General features: G+C 42.5%; 2 protein-coding genes across 7 annotated transcripts; both read left to right on the top strand.

Moving 5' to 3' along the window:
- The first annotated feature begins 3,141 nt into the window (after positions 1 to 3,141).
- On the top strand, positions 3,142 to 8,241 carry LOC133281082 (toll-like receptor 2 type-2). 2 transcript variants are annotated; one of them, XM_061476262.1, is made up of 3 exons: positions 3,142 to 3,493; positions 3,643 to 3,719; positions 5,479 to 8,241. In XM_061476262.1, exons 1-3 carry the CDS (start codon positions 3,416 to 3,418, stop codon positions 7,859 to 7,861), a joined length of 2,538 nt encoding a protein of 845 aa, XP_061332246.1. In that variant the 5' UTR covers positions 3,142 to 3,415; the 3' UTR covers positions 7,862 to 8,241. The 2 variants fall into 2 exon arrangements, with proteins under 2 accessions (XP_061332246.1, XP_061332235.1); XM_061476251.1 differs by having other exon boundaries at positions 3,148 to 3,390.
- A 557-nt stretch (positions 8,242 to 8,798) lies between these two features.
- TLR2 (toll like receptor 2) lies at positions 8,799 to 23,814 on the top strand. Of its 5 annotated transcripts, XR_009747373.1 has the most exons (4): positions 9,792 to 9,932; positions 11,405 to 11,472; positions 20,408 to 20,475; positions 22,619 to 23,814. XR_009747373.1 is itself a non-coding variant. In XM_061476216.1 (3 exons), exons 2-3 carry the CDS (start codon positions 9,854 to 9,856, stop codon positions 15,779 to 15,781), a joined length of 2,439 nt encoding a protein of 812 aa, XP_061332200.1. In that variant the 5' UTR covers positions 8,799 to 8,937; positions 9,751 to 9,853; the 3' UTR covers positions 15,782 to 15,858. The 5 variants fall into 5 exon arrangements, 4 of the variants coding, with proteins under 4 accessions (XP_061332200.1, XP_061332190.1, XP_061332207.1 ...); XM_061476216.1 differs by lacking the exons at positions 11,405 to 11,472; positions 20,408 to 20,475; positions 22,619 to 23,814 and adding exons at positions 8,799 to 8,937; positions 13,422 to 15,858 and having other exon boundaries at positions 9,751 to 9,932; XM_061476206.1 differs by lacking the exons at positions 11,405 to 11,472; positions 20,408 to 20,475; positions 22,619 to 23,814 and adding exons at positions 9,376 to 9,513; positions 13,422 to 15,858 and having other exon boundaries at positions 9,751 to 9,932.
- Positions 23,815 to 24,046: the final 232 nt, after the last annotated feature.

Genomic DNA, 24,046 nt, shown 5'->3' with positions numbered 1-24,046 from the left:
CAGGATATGATAAAAAAACACAACACAGCACTGCTTCCTTGGCAGAGGCAGTCCCAAAGGCTCGCTGCTGAATGAGTAGCCGTTTACACAGCACTTCCATGCTCTGCCACAGCAGCAGGGTGAGGATAGCTCAGAAGAAAAATAAAGGGAATCTGCTCCTTTGCATTTAAAATTTCAGTCTGAAGACGTAACCAGGATATTGAGCAGCTGACAGATAGGCCTGATACCAAACATGACAAAGTTAAAAATGTTTATATTTTGTTATAGAGCTCCTTTTTGTGGTAGTTGGAAGATGAATAGCCGAAGCCCTGCAAGTCAACTTGAAGCACAGGCACCAACAGTGCATGCCAAGGCTCTGCTTCCAGGACCGTGAAAGGATGCCAAGCCATTCTGCTTTTAATTACACGAGTATTACACCTCCTGCTCCAAAGACTGCAAGCACAGCTTTGATCACTTTTCCTCGCCATCCATTTCCTGGGGGGTTAGGAGAAGAGCGCCCCCGACTCAGTCCAGCTGGCACCGCTGTGGACAAGCCAACGCGCTGACACATCCTGGTTACCAGGGGTGAGTATCAGGAAGCAGTTTTGCACTGCTTGCAAATATTTGGAAGGCGTTTCTGCGCATAACACAGCCTGGCCAACGTGTTTGTAAGCTCCCTCCCCGTTCTACTGCTTCTGCCTCTTCTTCAAGGGTTCTGGGGCAGGGTGTCACCCGGGTTGTGCCCTCTCTGCACTGCTTGCTTGTCCTTTCTCAGCAGAAAAGCAAAAACCGTTCTGAGTGTGGATGCTGACATACAGAAGGAAGGAAGGGAGGGGGCAGGGTGGAGGATCCTCTCATGTGGGACTGGGGAGGAGAAGTGCTTTAAAGAGTGTGATGTGCCAGATGCAGCAGGAGATGGAGGAGTCAGTACCTCTAGCTGGCAGAGGGGAGAGGACTCAGGGCTCTAGCAGCTGGAGTCTGATCCCAAAGCTTCGTTCCTTGAGTAGCACAACACAGATGCAGAAAGAAGAGGCAGTGGGGAATGTAGCAGTGAAATAATCCTTGTAACTCCGATGGCAGACTGGCTGAGGACCAGTGTTGCCACCTGATTTGTGGCTTTTGATAAACAAGTTCATCCTTGTGGGGTTCTATCCCACATAAGTGTATTTCTGTTTCTACATCTGTTTTGGTCAACACTCATCTCATACAGCCCTCCATCACTGGTCGCTGCCCTGTCTAGCAGCAGCAGCTTACCAGTGGAAGAGGGTTGTGGCAGGAGCCTGTCCCTCAGCCAGCACTCAGGGAGCTGGCACAGAGCTGTCGGAGCCAGGGATGCTGAGCAGGCTGTAGCTGGGGATCAGGGAAGAGCTGGCAGAGGGAATCAAATAAAGGGAGTCAAATAAACAGGAAACAAGAGACCTTCAAAAATGATGGCCAGAGTTCTGCCTCAGCCCTGCCTATCTGTTGGCAAAGGCTTGTGCGTTGTCTCTGCTTGGAGCACCTGAAGTTACAAAAACACAGGCTTTTTGCAGCTCTGTGCCCCTCTAGGTGGGAAAAAGGAATGTACTGGCACAGGTGAAGGCACATGCCCTCTTTTTAAACAAAGGAGGAAGGATAACCATAGCTTAAACTTGAAGGTTGTGAGAAAGCACCCACAAGGTGCAACTTTGTTCAATGCTGAACATGTTTACTCTGGAGAAAGGGAAAAAGGATGATATTCTCACCTTAAAAGACAGCAGCTTTCTCCTACTTTAGACTCTGATTTCAAAAGAAGTCCATGCTAACAGCTGATGCTCTGGGAGGCAGGTGTTTCTTCTGTGTGTGGGGCAGCTTGTGGATGGCATTTCTGGCCACCTTGAACATCCTCAAACCTTCTTGTCTCTGGATAACCTTATGAATCCTGACAAATTGACCTGGAACGAGAGAGAGATATGTTGCTTGTAGTCTTTTTTCCCTACTGATGGAAACCAGCAGAAGACCCACCCAGGTTTCTTGGCTTTTGAAGCAGCTTACTGAAATGAACTGCTTGGTTTCTGAACTTCAGCATGGGAGTTTGGGTAGGGTTGCTCCAGTCTTCTCTTCCTGAGAGAAACCAGAAGCCCAGCCGAGTTTAGAAGAATGATGAGAGTGGGTTGAGTTTGGATGCTAGGAGAAAGTGGGTACTTATGACGAAACAGCTGGCACCTACCTCAAATATCCACGAATGCATGGTTGCAAAGCTGCAACAAATAGAACATCATGCCCATTTCGCATTCAGGGAAGTATGTGGCCTCATATGTGGTCTTCTTCAAAAGTTTTCATAAATATACTTAACTGTATCAAGGAGTTGCAGTTTTGATGACAAAAGCATATAGGAATGAGTCACATAAAACTCAGAATTAACATTTTTATACATTTTGAAAGCTGAAAGTCTTCCCTGTTTCAGACCAGGAACTGAGAGGTGCTGTAGGGAAGAGGTAGCTTTGGGGAAATTGGTGTTAACCCTTCACTAAAAGACCAGTTCCCTTCTCTGCTGTGTCCCACAGCTGCTCTGTCTCTATTTTAAAATGTTTTGATTATCATCTATCCTCTGTAGCAGACAGAAAATACAAAGGTGTTTCAGTTTTTCAATTCCTTTTTTGTTTGGAAAGTGTCAAGTTCTTAACCTAATGTGCAATGCTAATTTCAACTCAGTGGGACTGAAGGTTGCTATGAGATGTACTCAAGCTTCTGTGCACCCTTGAGAATTTAATGGGTTTACCTTTCAGAGCTGTTAGGAAGACTCCCTACACCTTTATGGTCATTTGACCAACCATGTGTTTCCATTCAGTCAGGCTAAAATATTATCAAACCTCCCCTCTCAGAATCGATTTGGATGCTTACAGGTGGATACTTTCCTTCAAACTGTCTTCTTTTTCAGGCAGAATATCATTCCCACTCTTACACATTTTCTATTCCTTGATAACATAGGTCTGCTTGTGTCCTAGAAAATGAAATGATGTTACATGTTTTTCTAGCACTGACTTTGAACAATTTGACTCCAATTTTTTATCAAATTAATACATATATCAATTTATTTATTGATAACATTTTATGGAACCTACACAAAAAAATAACTTTGCTGTTCTCAAATGTTCTGTTGCTCAGTATAGTTAATAACCTCCCAGTGCATACCAAACAATAAGTCTCAAAAGCAGAGATACAGGGAGGTGAATGCAGTTCTGCCTAGGAACTATTTCTGCACTTAATGCTGGAGGAAGTGATTGTGAAAGAATGACTTACGCAAAATGGTTGCATCAGCCTTTCCAGTGATGGGTGATGACCGACAAAAGGAGAGCGATCTGCCACTGAATTTCAGCTCGAGAAGAAGAGAGCGCAAACACAATCTATGCTTATTTTCATGTCAGCAGAAGTGATAGAAGAAGTTGAAATGTGAGTTTGAAGGGCCGCGTCATGTATGCCGGACAGTGACGAGCTCTTCAGAAGCCATGGATTCCTTAGAAGAGCAATCATTGAACAAAAGCTGTGTAGACAGGTATGCTTCACAGGCTGAATAGTTAGAGGATGTTGGGAAATAGTTAACATAAAGTTTTGTTTCAGAAGCACACTGAAATATTTTCTTACTCCAGGACTGTTATCACATCAGACCTGCCAAAGGGTTTACAGCTTTTGTTGTTCTCGCAGGTGCGAGGCGATCACTTGGATCCCAGAATACGTGATTCTCACACAAGGAAACTGAAACACAGCATGCAGTACACAAGGTAAGTATTTACTGGAGGGTTATTCAGGATTTGGGGGTATTGTTTGTCTGCAGTACTGGAACTGTTTAAGAGCAGCTTGTGAACTTTAATAAGTGACTTACTTTCTGGTGTAGCCAATGCAAAAATGAACTTTGGCACCCATGGCAGGAAACACAGCCCTTCTGTAAATCAAAATCAGTATTTTTCTAATTACATTCACTGTTTATATGTTGACAGCAACATCCAATTCCCATCTATTACCAGCGTTGGTATTCAGAAAAGGGTGATAGACTTGTTTGGTTGCGTATCAGCATGTTCTGCCTTTCCAGTAAAGAATGTAAATTGCTTACACAGTGTCTAAAAGGGTGTGCCAGGAGCAAACGCAACTTTGCTTTTTGAAAACCCTGAGGCTGGTGAGACTTTATGCAGAAGACCTCAAAATCTCTTCTGGGGAAGTCTGCAGTGTTGGAAGCCACAGCACACTTGGGGCAAGAAGGAAGAACATGCTCCTGTCTGAGCTTCTCCCTAGCAGGTAGCCATACTATACAGGCAGGCTGATGCTACAAAAGCTATGAGCATTTAGAATCATAGTCACAGAATCATTTAGGCTGAAAAAGATCCTTAAGATTATCAAGTCCCACCATTAAGCTAACACTGCCAAGTCCGCTGCTAGAGCATGTCCCTAAATGCCATGTCTACATGTCTTTTAAATACCTCCAGGGACAGCGATTCCACCACCTCCCTGGGCAGCCTGTTCCAATGCCTGACCACTCTTTCGGTGAATACAGTTTTTTCTTAATACCCAGTCTAAACCTCCCCTGGTGCAATTTGAGGTCATTTCCTCTCATCCCATCACTTGCTGCTTGGGAGATGAGACCAAGACCAACACCCACCTCACTACAACCTCCTTTCAGGTAGTTATAGAGAGCAGTAAAGTCTCCCCTGAGCCTCCTTTTCTCCAGACTAAAGAACCCCATTTCCTTCAGCCGCTCCTCACAGGTCTTCTGCCCCAGATGCTTCACCAGCTTCATTGCCCTTCTCTGGACCCACTCCAGCACCTCAACATCTCTCTTGTAGCAAGGGTCTTCACAAATGCCAAATACAGGCTGGCCACTCTATTTCTCATACAGGCCAGGATGCTGTTGGCCTTCTTGGCCACCTGGGCACACTGCTGGCTCATGTTCAGCCAGCCGTTGAACTATACTGCCCTGTCCTTTTCCACCAGGCAGATTTCTAGCCAATCTTCCCCAAGCCTATAGCGTTGCACGGGTTGTTGTGACCCAGGTACACGACCTGACACTGAGCCTTGTCAACCCATATGCAGTTTGCCATAGCTCATCGATCCAGCCTGTCCAGATCCCTCTGCAGAGCTTTCCTACACTCTCGCAGATCAACACTCCTGTCCAACTTAGTGTCTTCTGCAAGCTTACTGAAGGTGCACATGATTCCCTAGCCCAGATCTGGACTAGGGGACATTTAAACTCCTGTTAGAGTTGAAAGATACAGCCATAGCTTCATTCTTGAGGGGAAGCACAATGCAAGAGATGTAAGAGGTGAGAGCCATAGCCAATGCACATATGAAAAGGCAGAACATTAATAATGGTCCTTGATGATTGCTGAGACATGATATGCCTGGAGTCCAAAGACGAGTAGCACACCATGTCTGCAGAGCTGAATGGCTGAAGCAGGAGAGTCAGACAGATGTCAAGTTTTCAATTGTTTCAGTTCCTGTTCAAAAATAAAACCTGACACTACCTTGTCTCCTTTGTGTTTCCTACAGCGAAATGTTCAGACAAACAAAACACAAATCAAGAACTATACACACCTGGCAAGTGTGGGCCATGTACATGGTCTTAGCTGTAAATCTCTCCAGAGAGCAAGAGATGAAGCAGACTTGTCCTTCCTGTGATACTACTGAGATTTGCAACTGCTCTTCCATGGGCTTGGAATTCATTCCACCTGGGCTCACAGCCAAAACCACAGTGTTAAACCTGGCCCACAACAGGATAAAGCACATCCACTCCCAGGACCTGCGGCAGGCTGTGAACCTGAGAGCCCTGCTGCTGCAGGCCAACAAAATCAGCTCAATAGATGAGGATTCGTTCCGCTCCCTTGGGAAACTGGAGCTCTTGGACTTGTCAAATAACAGCTTGGCTCACTTGTCCCCTGCGTGGTTTGAGCGCCTCTTTTCACTCCAGCACCTCCACCTGCAAGGCAGCTCCTACAGAGACCTGGGGCAAAGCTCCCTGTTTTCTAAGCTGAGGAACCTGAGCTCTCTCCACCTGGGCAACCCATGGTTCTCCACAATAAGGCAAGGGAACTTTGAGGGCGTTGTGCTTCTTGACAAGCTGTGGATTGACGGGGGCAACCTCAGTCATTACGAGCCAGGAAGTTTGGAGCTGATTAGGAAGATAAATCACATGATCATAAACGTAAGAAACATTAGCATAGTCTCAGCAATTGTCAGGGACCTTCTGCACTCTGTCACTTGGTTAGAAGTGAGAGAAATTGACCTCAATGAACCTGCTGAAACACAACTATTGAGAGTCATGTCTAACTCCTTTGCAAGCAAAATTTCTTTCAAAGAGACCTTAATAACAGATGCCACTGTTCCTGAGTCTGTCAGCATTATAGCAGACATGCCAAAGTTAGAGGAGGTTGAGTTTATAGACTGTAGACTCATGGGAACCGGACGATGGAAAATGCAAATTCATGTAAATCAGTCACAGACTATTAAAATTATAACAATAGATAAATTGTCTATAGAGCAATTCTATTTGTTTACAGACCTTCAGGATGTGGAAGGTCTACTAAGTCTTCTTACCAAAGTCACAGTTGAAAACACCAAGGTCTTTTTGGTACCATGCAGGGTTTCACAGCACCTTAGATCATTAGAGTATCTTGACCTTAGTTCGAATTTGCTTGGAGACCAGAGTTTGGAGCACTCAGCGTGTCGGGGTGGTTGGCCCTCACTGCAAATTCTAAATTTAAGTCAGAACTCACTGAGTGACTTAGGGATGACGGGTAAAAGTTTGTCTCATCTGAGACACCTAATTCTCTTAGACATTAGCCAAAATAATTTTGGTGATATTCCAGATGTGTGTGAATGGCCAAAGACCCTGAAATATTTAAACCTCTCCCGAACTCAAATTCCTAAGGTAACGACTTGCATTCCCCCAACGCTGGAAGTATTGGATGTTAGCGTGAACAACCTGAAGGAGTTTGGGCTGAGACTGCCATTTCTGAAAGAGCTGTACCTCACCAGAAACCAGCTGAAGACCTTGCCTGATGCAGCACCCGTCCCTAACTTAGTGGCCATGTCAGTCAGAGGAAACAAGCTCAACAGTTTCTCCAAGGCGGAGCTCGAGTCCTTCGAGCACATGGAGCTGCTGGACGCCGGCGACAACAACTTCATCTGCTCCTGTGAGTTCCTCTCCTTCATCCACCACCAGGCAGGACTAGCGCAAGTGCTGGTGGGGTGGCCGGAGAGCTACGTGTGTGACTCTCCCCTGGCAGTGAGAGGGGCTCAGGTTGGAGCCGTGCACCTCTCGCTGATGGAGTGCCACCAGTCCCTCATGGTGTCGTTGATCTGCACCCTGGTGTTCCTGGCCATCCTCTCCCTCGTGGCTGTCGGCTACAAGTACCACGCGGTCTGGTACCTGAGAATGACCTGGGCATGGCTGCGAGCCAAGCGGAAGCCCAGGCGAGCTCCCCCAAAGGACCTCTGCTATGATGCTTTTGTCTCCTACAGCGAGAATGACTCGGACTGGGTGGAAAACATCATGGTGCGGGAGCTGGAGCAGGCCTGTCCCCCCTTTCGGCTCTGCCTTCACAAGCGGGACTTTGTGCCCGGGAAGTGGATTGTGGACAACATCATTGACTCCATCGAGAAGAGCCACAAAACACTCTTTGTGCTGTCCGAGCACTTTGTGCAGAGCGAGTGGTGCAAATATGAGCTGGACTTCTCGCACTTCCGCCTCTTTGATGAGAACAACGACGCAGCGATTCTCATCCTTCTGGAGCCCATCCAGAGTCAAGCGATTCCCAAGAGGTTCTGCAAGCTGCGGAAGATCATGAACACCAAGACCTACCTGGAGTGGCCTTCTGGTGAGGAGCAGCAGGAGATGTTTTGGGAAAATTTGAAAAGAGCCTTGAAGATGTAGGACAAGTGAAGAGCCCCTATTTCGGCATATTTCACATAATGTATATGTCAGGGTTTCTTCCTGGTAAGAAATTTTTCCTTCCTGTTTCCTGCCTATGGAGAACTTGCTTTGTTGGATATAGAAATAATTATCATCTTTCTAAATGAGAAAGACCCTATTTCGGCTTTACAGTGATTTAGTACTCTGATCTGTCAAAATCCCTGCCAATGACTATGATATTTGGAAGCCCTGTTGGACTTCATATACTTAAATGTATACAAATACATTTAGATGAATATAGGGTATTTCTGTACTTTTTCCTCCTGTTACCGCATTCCTGACTAGTTCCTAACAATACTATTGTAATTTACAAATTAAAATAAAAGCCAAGTGTTTCAATACTCTCCATGTCTGTTCTTCTCCTCTGGTTTATTTTCAGTGTCATCATGCATAGCACAGCAATTAAAATTAAATTCTGAAAAAACCCTGAGGACTTACATCAAAATAAGCTCTCTCAAGCACTACCATTGCTGTGCAACACTATAAAAGACAGTTTTGATTATGTAATTCCATTCACACGTCTGTTATTCTGGCTAGTTACACCAGCATCTGTACCGCCATGCCCAGGTTGGGGTTTGCTCAGTACGAGGGAAGGAACCATCCTGGCACCTTGCATGACTGATGAAATCCATAGGCATAAAATCACTGGGGTTTGTTGGTGGGGTTTTTTTTCTGTTGTTTTGTTTTTCCATAGGGTTCTTTCTCCCTGTGAATGCTTGTTTCTCCTTTCACGGTGACCAGGTTGTTCCCTTCTACCTACCCACAGAAATAGCTGAAGCCCTCTATCTGTGGGCCTCAAGGCTGTGCTTAAATGGGTGGGCTAGATGGCGTTGCAGACTGTCTCACTTCTTCTTTCTGCTCTTCTACTTTGCACAGCACATTTGAGTAATCATTGGGCCAAGCACCCCTTACAGCTCTACTTAGCTTTCTTTATAACCAGGAAAGAAAATCACACTGATAAGAGATAGTTTATCTTTCTACTTCAGTATGAGGTATGTCCTGGAACTACTGTATTGCTCTTCACCAATTACAAGCAGGTAGATACAGATGTTTATATTAAGATAGCTGATGTCACCCTGTGTGCCATGAGTCACAGTTGTGCGTTTCTTGCGTTTTAGAGGTTTTTGTGGAAACTTGTCTCTCAGGGGATAAAGTTAGGTGTGGGTTTCTTTAACTTGGCTCTTCCATGCTCCCCTTTGCTTGTGTTGCTAGAGTTTAAGTGCAGGAGAGCCTAAATGAGTCTTGATTAAACTTTATACACACAATTATTTTGTACTGAAATACTAAACCATTGCTGTATAGGATGAGTATTTGGAAAAATGGGGAAATTTGCTTATACACACATGTCTAAAAGTTGTACATGCTCATATATATGTGTATCTGTGTATGTGCTAATGCATATGTATATATTCCCACTTCTCTGTGTATGTTATACGCAAATACACACATGAGACGGTGGTTTGTCTGGGTGTAGGCTCCAAGCACCACTTTCAGTTCTGCTTTCCTGTTATAATGATATTTGTAGGGTTAGTCCAAAGTCTGGTACAAAAGAATTGATCTGTACACTCTCTTGGAGAAGAATAGCTCATGGGCTAATCCAGGCTGAACTTCAGGTAAGTGATGATCAAATGGTATAACAGCAAACACTGAGCAGTGATAAAACAGATTAGGAGTCTGAGTGCCTAGAGGTAAGGAGGAAAACACGACTTGCTAGTCGTTTCAAAGAGAGGGTCAGAGAGAGAGGTAAGAGAAGCCTTGGCTTTCACACAGTATGCCCTTACTATAAGTTCATTGTTATGAGTTGGCACATTTAAAAGGACTGATAGTGTTACTGTTCTTCTGTCAATCAGAGCCCCCATGTGGGAATTCCCTTGCTTGCATTGCCAAGGCTGATCAGTGAAGTGGGAAGGAAACACCAGCGTGGGAGGAAGCTGGGTGAAGAGCAAGAGAGAGATGAAATGTGACATAGGTTCACCAGCATGCAGGCACTGGAGCTGGATCTGGCATCTTTGGGAATCTTTTCTGCACAGAGGTGAGTTTGCAGGTGGGTGGAAGCTGGAGACGCACAGAAAGAGAGTGGAGCTAGAGCAGAAACAAGGAGGGAGCACTGGGAAGAGGCTATATAATCTCTGCCCCTGAGTCATCTTCTTCTACATGGGAGATTCAGGGTATCTGGGGCTGCCAGGCAGGGGCCAGCACCTGCAGGAGTGCAGGGGAGGGAGGGATTTCTGGCTGCCAGCAGAAGTGGAGCTGGCACATGCAATTGCAGGCAGCTGGCATGGCTGCGTGGCAGGCAGGTAGCAAAAGGAAGGAGAGCCAGGAGAGCTGAGACATGCTAATGGGAGCAATGTTCTTTGGGAAAGGGGAGAGATAGCTCCCCTTTCTTGCTCAGTTTCCTTGTGGGAGGGTGCCTTGTATGTGCTTAGGGTGCTGTCCCACTTGTGTGTCGATACCGGCTGCCCTGGGAAGGCTGGGTGTGAAGATGGGCTGTGTTTGTTTTAGGAATTCAACCAGAAAAGGGCTCATTGAGCAATGGCTTCAGGACAGTGGAATCAACTGTCTCCCCACCTAACTGCCCTGTTGCATACCCTCTATATCAGAAACAAGAAGAGGCATGCTTATATATATGTGTGTGTGTGTATACACAGACACATGATTAAGGCAATGCTGTGGGTGATAGCTAGGATATGTGAAATCCACACACAGTCAAGTGGAAAGCAGCATCTTTCCCAAGTCTGCCTGCGAATCAATCCCTTCACCAACTACTGACACTGCAGAATCCATAGCATTGCTCAAATTTATCACCTCTCATTTAGCTTGCTAGCGTTTGCCAAGCTAGAATCAATTTGCACACTGTTGGCATGCTTAATTTTAGCAGTTACACTAGCTTTTAGCATTTGTTAGCATTTATACAACCTCATTTTGTTGGCACTCATGGTTCTGTTTAAGTATATGTGCATATTTCCTCAAATACTTCTACTTGCCTGGGCCAGGGAAGATAATCTGGTGGCTCAGACGATTTGTCCATAATCCAGACACAATTTGAATGTGTAGTTCATCACAGTGCCTTATGGCATAAAGGCATCTATGCAAGTTTCCATATTTTTAGCTGCATTTCAGCTCCTATGTGGCTTTTTTTCCTCCCAGTGCAACAGGGAAAAATGATTTCTTGGTAGGGCAATGATATTGTGGATTGGGACTATATTTCTGAGTGGGTGCAGAGAAGCCTGAAAAACTCTCTAAATCAGGGTCTTAAGATGAACTATTAGACATTAATGAGAAGGGAAAGAGAATACTTCCCCCTCGGTACCTGCCCAGTTTCCTTCTGTGCTGCTAATTTTCCATCTGTAAATAACCTGCCTATAGATAGATTTTGATTGACCACGTTGCCTGGTTGTTTCTTTTCCAAACAGTAATCTTTTAGATGGCAACTTCAAAAATGCCACTTAAATTTGTCGCGTTTGAAACTCATCTTACTCACAGCTTTGTTCCTATGGCCTACAGCACTGTATTAACCAGCCAGACCTGCAAGACCAGAAAAGCCCCATAGAAAAGTCTCAGCCGTACAAGAGGTGAGTGTAAATACAGACCACAGTTTGTTTTGGTGGGATTCACATCGACAAATATCTATGTATCTAAACTTTGGTGCTCCATTTTAAGTTATTAGAGTAATTTCTCTTGGGGTCATCCCATCTTAGTGTGGGTGTCCAAGAGACATGATGTGAATTGCCCCTAAAAGTTGGAGGACACGGTGGTTGACTAGCTCAGCTGTGGGCATCTAAAGATGGATGACAGGATTGTGTCCTTCAAGACACAAAGCTCTACATCAGGGAGAGACAGAGATTAAAGGAAAATAACACAAGAGGTCAAAATGTTTATAGTCCTGCAGGTGAGAAGATATGGAATGATTGGAAAAATTATCCACAAGTTTTCCTCCTCTCCCATATGCCTGAACAATCTCAGCTAATTCTGCCCCTCCTGAATGATTTTAAGCAACTCTGGCTAAAAATAATGTAACTAGAAGAACTTGTCTGCATGAACTTGTCTGCATGGGTCAGCTATTGTACAGCAAATTAGAGCATGAATTCAAAGGACAGTAGGTCTTTGCACAGAGTGTTAGTGTGGCGACTGAGAGAGAAAGTACTTCTCAATCAATCTAACCTGATTATACAGAGCCCACTGTGATCTTTGGGAACCTGTTCATTGTCCTCTTTGCGGTCAGCTCACTCTTCACCTTCTTAAGTAAGATACCTACAGAAATAGAGGGATTTGTGACATGCTGGAAAAAGTAAAGTTTCAAAAGTGCTCCTTGATCCATGTCAGGAAAGCATAAACAAAAAAGGGTTATAATTCAATATGTAATAAGGGTTTTGAAGGGGATTCAGGCTTCAAGAATTGTTTTTCCAACTCCTCAGAGAGACAGAAGAACTAAAGTCACCTCGCCAGGAGTAAGGACAGACTGGATATGCAGCAAGCTCTGTAACACAAAATGCCATGGCAAATCAGTACTATGAAAGGCCTGGCTCTGAGGGGTAAGAGAAGTGACACAGGATCCGCAGCTGTGCAGCTTCTCTTGAATAATTTCAGTCCAGACGAGGAACAGGCTGGGGGCCTGGAAAAAGCTGATCTAGTCCAGCCGATCTGATCTGCAGGAGGCTCCAAAAGCCCCTGGCTCTTTCTCATGACTTGGCCTGACTTCCTCCCTGCCACAGATACCCAAAGCAGAAAAAGCCACTGGCAGAGAAGTCTGTCAGTAAAAAGGAAGAGCTAAGAGTCAGTAAGCTACAATGGTCAGCTTTCCCAGCTTATGTTTCATTAGCAAGTATTGCACTGTTGTCAACATGATAATAATGGCCCACACAGACATCCAGGCAAATATTTCTCTCCCTGCTCCTAGCACATTTACAAACAGAATAGCCTAAGGCAGATAAAATGAGGAAGGGGACTGAAGCATATTCTTCTCCTTATTGTCAGAATAGAGATTAGACATTTACCTGATATGAATATTAAATGCGAATGTCACCGTCTCTTGCAAGATGCTGACTCTTCTTAACATATCCAGGATTAGAATTAGTAAAAAATTATATGCACAAAATAATACTCGCAAATTCAGAAGAAAAATGACTAAGACAGGGCTGAAGAGGGATGTATGAGGACCATACCCTAAACAGGCAAAGGATCAGGTTAGTAGTAATGTTGTGATTATTCAGATGTTGAGGTGAATCAGGTAAAGATTTGTGCAGCTGTTAATTTATTTGGTAGTTCTCATGGAATTAGAAATCGCAGGGGAAAAAAAGTAAATCCAAGGAGTGTAGCTTTTGATAAATAATTCTGGAATATTTGTGTATAGTATGCCTGGTTTCGACTAATCTCTTTAATCTCTGAACAGTGTTAAATATATTTATAGTAGAATCAACTGGAGAGAACAGTAAAGGCTATGGATTAGATAAATCCAAAACATACATTCTCCAAAACTAACTATTCATCTTATATTTGCTCTGACTGTATTTTATATTTTAAGGCAAAATAATGAATACACACACCTGGCAAGTGTGGGCCATGTACATGGTCTTAGCTGTAAATCTCTCCAGAGAGCAAGAGATGAAGCAGACTTGTCCTTCCTGTGATACTACTGAGATTTGCAACTGCTCTTCCATGGGCTTGGAATTCATTCCACCTGGGCTCACAGCCAAAACCACAGTGTTAAACCTGGCCCACAACAGGATAAAGCACATCCACTCCCAGGACCTGCGGCAGGCTGTGAACCTGAGAGCCCTGCTGCTGCAGGCCAACAAAATCAGCTCAATAGATGAGGATTCGTTCCGCTCCCTTGGGAAACTGGAGCTCTTGGACTTGTCAAATAACAGCTTGGCTCACTTGTCCCCTGCGTGGTTTGAGCGCCTCTTTTCACTCCAGCACCTCCACCTGCAAGGCAGCTCCTACAGAGACCTGGGGCAAAGCTCCCTGTTTTCTAAGCTGAGGAACCTGAGCTCTCTCCACCTGGGCAACCCATGGTTCTCCACAATAAGGCAAGGGAACTTTGAGGGCGTTGTGCTTCTTGACAAGCTGTGGATTGACGGGGGCAACCTCAGTCATTACGAGCCAGGAAGTTTGGAGCTGATTAGGAAGATAAATCACATGATCATAAACGTAAGAAACATTAGCATAGTCTCAGCAATTGTCAGGGACCTTCTGCACTCTGTCACTTGGTTAGAAGTGAGAGAAATTGACCTCAATGAACCTGCTGAAACACAACTATTGAGAGTCATGTCTAACTCCTTTGCAAGCAAAATTTCTTTCAAAGAGACCTTAATAACAGATGCCACTGTTCCTGAGTCTGTCAGCATTATAGCAGACATGCCAAAGTTAGAGGAGGTTGAGTTTATAGACTGTAGACTCATGGGAACCGGACGATGGAAAATGCAAATTCATGTAAATCAGTCACAGACTATTAAAATTATAACAATAGATAAATTGTCTATAGAGCAATTCTATTTGTTTACAGACCTTCAGGATGTGGAAGGTCTACTAAGTCTTCTTACCAAAGTCACAGTTGAAAACACCAAGGTCTTTTTGGTACCATGCAGGGTTTCACAGCACCTTAGATCATTAGAGTATCTTGACCTTAGTTCGAATTTGCTTGGAGACCAGAGTTTGGAGCACTCAGCGTGTCGGGGTGGTTGGCCCTCACTGCAAATTCTAAATTTAAGTCAGAACTCACTGAGTGACTTAGGGATGACGGGTAAAAGTTTGTCTCATCTGAGACACCTAATTCTCTTAGACATTAGCCAAAATAATTTTGGTGATATTCCAGATGTGTGTGAATGGCCAAAGACCCTGAAATATTTAAACCTCTCCCGAACTCAAATTCCTAAGGTAACGACTTGCATTCCCCCAACGCTGGAAGTATTGGATGTTAGCGTGAACAACCTGAAGGAGTTTGGGCTGAGACTGCCATTTCTGAAAGAGCTGTACCTCACCAGAAACCAGCTGAAGACCTTGCCTGATGCAGCACCCGTCCCTAACTTAGTGGCCATGTCGGTCAGAGGAAACAAGCTCAACAGTTTCTCCAAGGCGGAGCTCGAGTCCTTCGAGCACATGGAGCTGCTGGACGCCGGCGACAACAACTTCATCTGCTCCTGTGAGTTCCTCTCCTTCATCCACCACCAGGCAGGACTAGCGCAAGTGCTGGTGGGGTGGCCGGAGAGCTACGTGTGTGACTCTCCCCTGGCAGTGAGAGGGGCTCAGGTTGGAGCCGTGCACCTCTCGCTGATGGAGTGCCACCAGTCCCTCATGGTGTCGTTGATCTGCACCCTGGTGTTCCTGGCCATCCTCTCCCTCGTGGCTGTCGGCTACAAGTACCACGCGGTCTGGTACCTGAGAATGACCTGGGCATGGCTGCGAGCCAAGCGGAAGCCCAGGCGAGCTCCCCCAGAGGACCTCTGCTATGATGCTTTTGTCTCCTACAGCGAGAATGACTCGGACTGGGTGGAAAACATCATGGTGCGGGAGCTGGAGCAGGCCTGTCCCCCCTTTCGGCTCTGCCTTCACAAGCGGGACTTTGTGCCCGGGAAGTGGATTGTGGACAACATCATTGACTCCATCGAGAAGAGCCACAAAACGCTCTTTGTGCTGTCCGAGCACTTTGTGCAGAGCGAGTGGTGCAAATATGAGCTGGACTTCTCGCACTTCCGCCTCTTTGATGAGAACAACGACGCAGCGATTCTCATCCTTCTGGAGCCCATCCAGAGTCAAGCGATTCCCAAGAGGTTCTGCAAGCTGCGGAAGATCATGAACACCAAGACCTACCTGGAGTGGCCTCTTGAAGAAGAGCAACAGGCGATGTTTTGGTTTAATTTGAAAATAGCTCTAAAATCCTAGAGAGGGACATTAAGGAATACTTAGATACCAAGTATACTTTGGATTTGTTTCCTGTTTCATCTTATCACCTATCTGTATGTTGAGATTAGAAGGCTGAGCTTCTAATATATATAATATATATAATATATAATACTATAAATTCTATTACTTTCTTTTTGTATCCATGTACATTACTTTTTTATTATAGCTGTGGTCATGGATTGTTTTGCTGATCCAGTCTGGAATAGAGTTAATATTCATCGTAGTTTCTCTTTTGTTGCTGTGGTTTGGATTTGTGACAAAATCAGTGATGATTATGCAGGGATGTTTTAGTTATTGCTGAAGAGATGTTGCACGGCATCAAGGCCTTTTCTGTTTCTCACTCTGTCCTGCTAGTGAGTTGGCTGGGAGTGCAAGATGCTGGGAGTGCAAGATGCTGGGAGGGGACACAGGTGGGACCTCAGATCCCAGGCAACCAAAAGGATGTCTGATCCCATATAATGTCGTGCTTGCCAGTAAAAGTTGTGAGAAAAAAGGAGGAAGGGAGGACATTTGGAGTTAAGGTGTTTGTCTTCCCAAGTAACTGTTAAGTTTGATGGAGCCCTGCTTTCTTGGAAATGGCTAAACGTCTACCTGCTAACAGGAACTGGTGAACAAATTCCTTGGTTTGCTTTTCATGCATGCAGCTTTTATCTTACCAATTGAACGGTCTTTATCTCAACCTATGAATTTTCTCACTTTTACCCTACTTATTTCTCTGCCCCATTCCACTGTGGGGTAAGTGAGGAAGCAGTTGTGTAGTGCTCAGATACTGTCTGGGGTTAAAGCATGACAGTTGTTTACACATGTTAATCAACAGTGTTAGCAAAAGCTGTTTCATTTAAATATTTAATGATGAAAAGTCGTTTATGTATCCAGCTATGTAGTTTATATATCTCTATCTTTGTAAAAGCTTTTGAAGAGAGCCTGCCTAACCAAGGGGTTTTCTGCATTCTTTGTGCAAACCACTTATAATCAAATGCAATAAATGTCAGTTTATGCAGCACAGGTTTTTGTCCTAGCTATACCAGTTTGTGGATCTAAGGACTGATTCTCAGAAGCATTTCACAATCGCCGTGAGTTAAATGTCCAGATCTCCAGAGCATCACGTCTGCAAGTCTTATTGTAAAAACACACTTTCACACTGTGGGTTTGGCTGTTGTAGCATATATGTTCCATGGCAGACGACTTTCTTGATGAAAGATGCCTACGGAGGATGATTTCTCTCTAGTTCCACTGTGCCATATGTGGTAATAGGTGTTTCAGAGTATTGTCCAAATACTCTTTTGACTTTTTCGAATGGAGTTTAAGCTATTCTCATCTAGAATATGGGAAACACTAATATGTATGTAGTCTTTCAATTTAACACCGTTATTCCTTTCTCTGATCAGCAGCCTTAGCACAGGCACGAATATGGTGTTTCCTACCTCTTGTCTCTATAAATGAAGAGAGGACATAGTGAGGAAGTTAAAGAGCAGATATCATGTTTGCTGTCTGGTGGACCCATGTTTTCTCTAGATTACTGGGACAAGGCCTCTAACTGCTGGAAAAGTGGAACAAATGGGAAACACTGGCATTAAGCTCTTCCTTCAGAGGTGATTTAGAAAGAAAGGAGTATCTTAGGTGATGCTGCCTTGCAGCCAGAGGAAATTTCAGAAGAATCCTAACATCTTGAGTCTAGTAGGCCAGAGGGACAACTAACTTCCAGATCAGTACAGCGCTTACACAAAGTGTAGGGAATTTCCAGGCATATAGAGAAGCAGACCTTAAAACCCTTCACATGCAATTGCCTACAGCGTTTGGTTATATCCATGATAAGATAGCATCGAAGTTAGTGTTTTATTGTTGTGTTTGGTCTTGGGCATCTAATGCATATAAAATCTCTGTTTAAACACCTCAATACTTGTAGTTGAATCAGTGCATTGAAAGTCTCATCTCACAGCTAATTACCTATTGTATTAATGCTTTTTGGAAATTCTCCTCAGAGCCATCATGTCAGTGAGAGCTGAAGTCCCCCTGTCCTTGCTCGCCATTGAGAAAGCTGAGGACAAATATTCTTCCATTACACCCACAGCTGGGCAACTCTGTCTGTGTAACACAAATGATTTATTTATGTGAATTTTTGCATATATGAATACAAGCATGACACATTGTAAGAATTATTAAGTTTGCTACTTCATCTGAATAAACAAAGCCATCTGCTTTCGATATACTTTAGTTCTGCTCTTTATTTCATTTAATTAACATTTTTAGTTGCAGCGTTTTCTACTTCTAGTATCCAAAACTTACCTTCATCAGTAGATGGCTTTGTGTGGTCTCTGCTTTATTCTCATCTGTATATTGAAGTGTAAATTAAATCTTTATCTCTTATTTCTAATAACAATGTAAAGATTGTTGGTATATTGACCATATTTCATTTGAGTTCCAAAGCTACTTCAGCTACGCTAATTAACTTTTAAGACCAGCTTCTCTACTTCCTAAGAAGAACTCACCATTCTTGGATAAGCATCATGCATTTCAGTTCCCCACAGTGTGCCCAGAGTAGTATAGATGTCAATCATTCAGCTGCTAAGCGGCAAGACGTACGCGTCCATTTTGATCTGGTTGTTCTTTTTGTTTGTGTTTGAGAAGCTGTTTATTAAGAGTTGGGCCTTTTGGCAGAAATTTCTTTTAATTCTTATTTTGAGTAAATTAAAGAAATGCTTTAGTAGCATGCTGAACAGTCTTGCTGTAATACAAAAAGAGGCACTGTCTTGCAAAAGGGTGTATAGCACACTAGAGTTCAACCAACTGCTATTTTTTCTAGTCTTTTAAAATTACGTACAGAATATACATATCATTATAGACCAGTAAATATCCAACACTTTGCATTCTGATTAATAATCTGAGTCCTATTCTAGACCCAACGAGTAACTAATGTCTTGGATGAGGCTTATAACATCTGGTTGCCAAGCCACCAGGTAGCAGAGCCAGTCCAAAAGTTGTCTATACAATATATATGTGTTCCCACCTACTCTTTTGTTAAGCAGTCTGCAGAAAAAATGCAGCAATAGGTAAATCTTAGTCTTTTTCTTAGCCAGAATCAAAGAAAAAGGATTAAAATTTTGAAATGCCTTCAACATTTCTAATTTACTTTTTTTTTTTTTTTTTACTAGGGGTCAGGTTGGAATTAAATATCCTCCCTATAAATGGTTAAAATAAGCTTCAAAAAAGCAAGCCAAACTTTGCTTCTACTTGAGCAGGTATCTTCAGCGGCAGCAGCAGATCTTCAACTATGATTTCATTTACTAAAGAAAAAAATGTTGTTTGCTAACTACTAAGAGAAGACAGGGAAACCAGCACTTGTTCTGAAAGGGGATTATATCAATTTTGTTATTTCATTAAAGAGCAAAATCCACTGCATGGTCTTTCTAGAATTGTGATTTACATTCTTTAAAATGTTCCTCTCATTATAAAAATGATTTCCGGATGTCTTAAAAGCAAGAAGGAAGAAATATATGGACTTTTCCTAGCTTGCTTGGGGTCTTAGATAACAGAAAGCCAAACATAACTATCATCTTCCCTAAATGTAATTGTTCCTTAATAATAATTGGGTTTTGACCTATTTAATGTGACCATCTCATCCTTTCACTGCAGATCAAAACAAGAATTAGTAAATAATCAGGCTACAGTTTAGAAAATCAAAATCAAAAACACTTGCTAGGGAGAGCGTATGGGTTACTTAACATTCTCTTTGAATTAACTTTCTTAAGGCAGTATGGGCAAGCCTGGTCCTTGCCAACAAGGCACCAGCCATGGATGTAGGATTCATGAAACCTGAGATCAGGTGTATAGTTAAAAGTTCTTTCAAATATAAAGAAGGTCCAGTGCTTACATCTGCAAACCTAGTCAAACCATCAACAGACTATTTTAATGCCTGATTATGGATACTGCTTTATTTTATAACCGAGCAATTTCAACTTACTTAAAACATGTGGAATTATTTTGAAGTTAAATCCAATGTCCTGAACATCTAGACTGGTATTCATATTTTCCAGCTTGCAAGAAGCCAGGATACTTTTATGAACTGCAAAAGGGGGTTATTAGTAATATTGTTCCAACATATATGTGATACCTTTCACTTTAATTTCTGGAATGCAAAGTGAGGAGCTGTTTGGTATCCCCAGGTATGAGACACTGCATCTTCTGTCCACCCGTAGGGTATGTACATGCCATGTTTGAGAAAGGTTCCACATCTGCCTTAAAATTTACCCAGCAAACACAGCCCCAGGTGCAGCTGGGGGGAATCCTCTGCTGTATGGGGGAGTCTGGGTTAGCAGACCTGACCACTGGGTCAGCATGCCTAATCTAACATACTGCCAAGCACACCCACACCGGCTGCACACAAAGTACCTGAAAGGCAGACGTAGGATACAAACTTTGGTCTTACAGACACTTTTGCATCAGTTCATCTGTCAAAAAGCTGCATGGACTCAACTTGTGTCACAGAACTGAAATATATTTCATGCTCCTATTTTTATTTTTCTGCTACGTTGTTTCTGAATGTGGTTTTGGTTCCTTTTTTTTTTCTTAGTATTTATTGCTGCTGTTACTATTTTTTTAATGCAGTATAAAAGAGGAGAAAACAAGTGTTCCATAATTACATGGAAAAGATACACATGATTACAGGACAGCTGGTAGGTATTTTCAATAATCCCTTCTTCATTTATACCCACAAGAATTTTCTGCCCACAGACTGCACAGATGTCACTGGACAAATTCCTTGTTGGTATGCCACTGATGATGTAAAACTGTCAAGATGAAATTTACAGGAAAAAAGAAGCCAAAGAACAACAGAATATTTGCTTAAAGTCAAGGGTGCATAAATACATTTTAAATGCTGCCAGAGATAAGGGCAACACAGAAATGGCTACAGTTGTCTCAGTTTACTACTGCCAGGATGCACACAAAATAAAATCTTAGTGCTGATGCAAAAAAATTCAGCAACAGTCTGCTTGATTTTAAGTAACTGCGACATAGGAGATTTGTGCTGAGATAATCGCTTTATTTGGAAAGGGAAGATAGGAGCTATAAAAAGGAAAGCGCAAGAAGAGTCTTTCACAAACTTTGGGGAAGAAGCTTGTCTCCTATGGAAAATTATGTAGTCTCTTGTACATAGGGGCCCACCTATTGAAAACCCCAAATCAGACACTGGCATATGTCACTGGTTACTACTTCATTAAGACTATTCTTCTAATCATAAGACTGATGAAGGAGCTCAGCAGTTTGTCTGTGGTACAAAAACAGCTCTCCTCATGAAAAGTGAGGTTAATCTACTGCAAAAGTATCCAGTAGAACTCAGTCTCATGAACCTAGGGGCACAAGAGATTCAACAGCTCACTTCCAGACCTTCCAAGTGGTTTTCAGGATGGTGACCCTCAGCACTTAGAGAAACGGTGTAAGCCATGTAGTCAGAACAAATCTCTGCCAAGTCTCTTTCCATCACTCCATAGTACAGCCCACAAGAAACAGTGACACAGCAAAATCCATGGAGCCATCAGACTTGATTCATTCATAAATCTACAAAAGAGTACTCAGGTGGGTCTGTTCTTGTCCAAATTGTCAGAATAAAATATCAACAATGTTTTTTTTTTACTCCAGGTAGCTCCTGCTTCCTTCAAACTGCAGGTTTAGTTTCGTTTTCTCTTGCAGCAGCAGACACACTCATACTTGGAAGCATCAATATGCTTCATGGTAAGCAACATTGAAAGTAGGCTATGAACTGCTTTTGGAGTCATGACTACTTAGCTCTGTTTATAGGAAGGCCAAACTGACACATTTTCTTACAGAAAGGGACTTTTCTTAGAGTCTTATTATACAGAACAATTAGATAGATGTAATAGTTTTGCAGAAGTAATGAGATCAGCCAAATCTAAATAAGGCAGTATCTGAAAGAGCCCACTGTTCTCCTGAATAAAATCTTTGCTAAATTTCAGCAAGCTGTGTTTAACCCACTATCCCCTCAAAACCCCAATTCAATAGAGTCTGCAAAAATGTTAACAAACATCTCTTGCCACCTCTCCGAGATTATATGTGTTACAGGTCTTGGAAGATTGAAATCTGGCTACCAAATACTCATAAAAATAGAGCTTCTAAGCATTAAGAAAGACTCATCATTTCTGCTGCAATAGGACACTAACTGAAAACCTTTAAAATAGAGCTAACAAATTTTATAGCGATATTTTTGAAATACACTGGTGGGGGCATTTAGCTGGTTAAATAAAATACCTCAGCTGAATAAAGCTTAATGGTATCGGTAACACAAAACTGTTGTTTCTGCCCGGAATTTTCCATCAGAGCTACATACTTTTGAGTTAATCAACTATACAACATACAGGCAATAAATCTGACACTTAATGGAACAACTGATTCATTTATGTGCAATATCTCCAATAGCTCCAAGATGTGTTGGACTTATAGCAGATGTATTATGTAGTTGATCAACACACTGTTGATGAATTCCTGGAACTTCTGGTCAGACTGTACCTCAAACAGGGTCCAGCACAGTAGCTCTGGCTGGGCTATTTGTCAGACAGGAATTCTGGACAAACATAAAGAAAATCCAAATTCTACCCAGGCAAAAATTCCAGCGGGATCAAGAGTACAGCATTGTCTTTGGCAATAGTCAAAATAAAAAGAGGAGAACCCCCTAGCAACATTATAGCATAGTAGAGTGGGAAATCATAATTTTCAAAAAGAATTAGAATGTGGTTTTGGTATGAATGCGCTCATCTATTTTTGTTGTTTATGTCAAGCGTTTTTATGTCTCATCTCCTCCAGGTACATAAATGAAGAAGTGAGGATTAGTTTAGTTAAATTAGGGGATTAAATGAGTGAACGCATGTACGAATTTTTAAGTTTTTCCCCTCCTCTCTTCACACCAGAAGCACAAGTTGTAAAATGACTAAATATCAGACTTCAGAACAACTATGTGGCTATAAAAATCAAGAAGTAAGAGAATCTACAGCTACACAACGTAAAAGGGATTTCAGATGTTGAAGTGGGTGGTGAAGAGATCCACCTGGAGCAGAAGAAGAAAAATCTATTGAATAGGAAATTATAACAGTTGCAAATCCCAATTTTATGTGAAAATACCAACCTAGAAAATAAATCCAAACATTGTGTTGAAATCCAAACATTATGGCTAGATAATCCAGAATTCCAAATGCATAAATCAGTTTATAGATCAGGAGGAAACATTTGTAGACCAACCTGTGGATAAGATAAAAAAAGACTGCTCAAGACCGTAAGTATTTTCTAGAGTGACATAAAATGCCACATATATAGCTTCTGCTGAAGTATTCATATAAATATAATGCAAGTTTTACACTTCTCTATTTCTTGCTTACTTAAACATGAATAAAAATGAAAAAGTTCAGGGAAAAGAGAAACAACCAAAACCTTTTTTTTTTTTTTTCCCCCTAAGGCTTCACAAGAAAAGGTAATTGTGAACAGATTGCTAACATAATTAAAACTAACAGTTGGGAATTCTGAAGGAGGAAGATGTAGGACAGAGCAGAATAAGAGCAGGTGAAAAGAAACTGAGATAATTTAGATATAGTCAAGTCAGTATACCACCAATGAATTTTATTTAAAATACTTAAAAGTTAGCAGAAACAGCATCTGAAGCATTAATAATTGTCTTTGTGAGTCCAGGGTAGAGAGGCAGAATTTCAGAAGACTGGAGAAATAAGAAGGAGACCTCTCTTTAGGGGAGTAAAGGGGGATCTAATAAATAAATTCAGACTATTTGGTATGTATACCAAATTGAGCTATCAGGCTAAATAACACCTGGAATGACTGCTGGTGGTAAGAGTCTGAAGAATGAAAAACTGAAATAGAACTGATGGAATGAATTTAATTTTAATTCTTGTTTAAGTCCTTTTCATTTGCATGTCATGTTTGATAATTGCTAATGGCCCTTTTTGTAATCTATGAAGATTTGTTCCAGGGAGATTCTTATTTGCTCTTCTCCTACAGCTTTCCTTTAAAAACAATATCAAAAAACCCCCACCCAAAACGAAGGCAAAAACAATAAAAAAAGGATGTACTGTTGTGATCTTCCCAAGAAAGCCTTGCAGGTTGCTCTGAAAGTGATGTAAACTGGGATAACTGAGAACATTCCACAGATGGACAGGGATCTACACCAGTAGAGTCTGATGGTGAAATAAAAAGGAACAACCCACATCTGCAGCAGCGTGACTAGCT

The sequence above is a fragment of the Pezoporus flaviventris genome, unplaced genomic scaffold, assembly GCF_033815535.1.
Source record: "Pezoporus flaviventris isolate CSIRO_AGI_PZ_B2104156 unplaced genomic scaffold, CSIRO_AGI_Pfla_v1 ptg000002l, whole genome shotgun sequence".
In the NCBI taxonomy this organism is placed as follows: Eukaryota; Metazoa; Chordata; class Aves; order Psittaciformes; family Psittacidae; genus Pezoporus; species Pezoporus flaviventris.
Note: the sequence above shows the minus strand (reverse complement) of the source record. Positions and strands in the feature narration are given on the sequence as shown.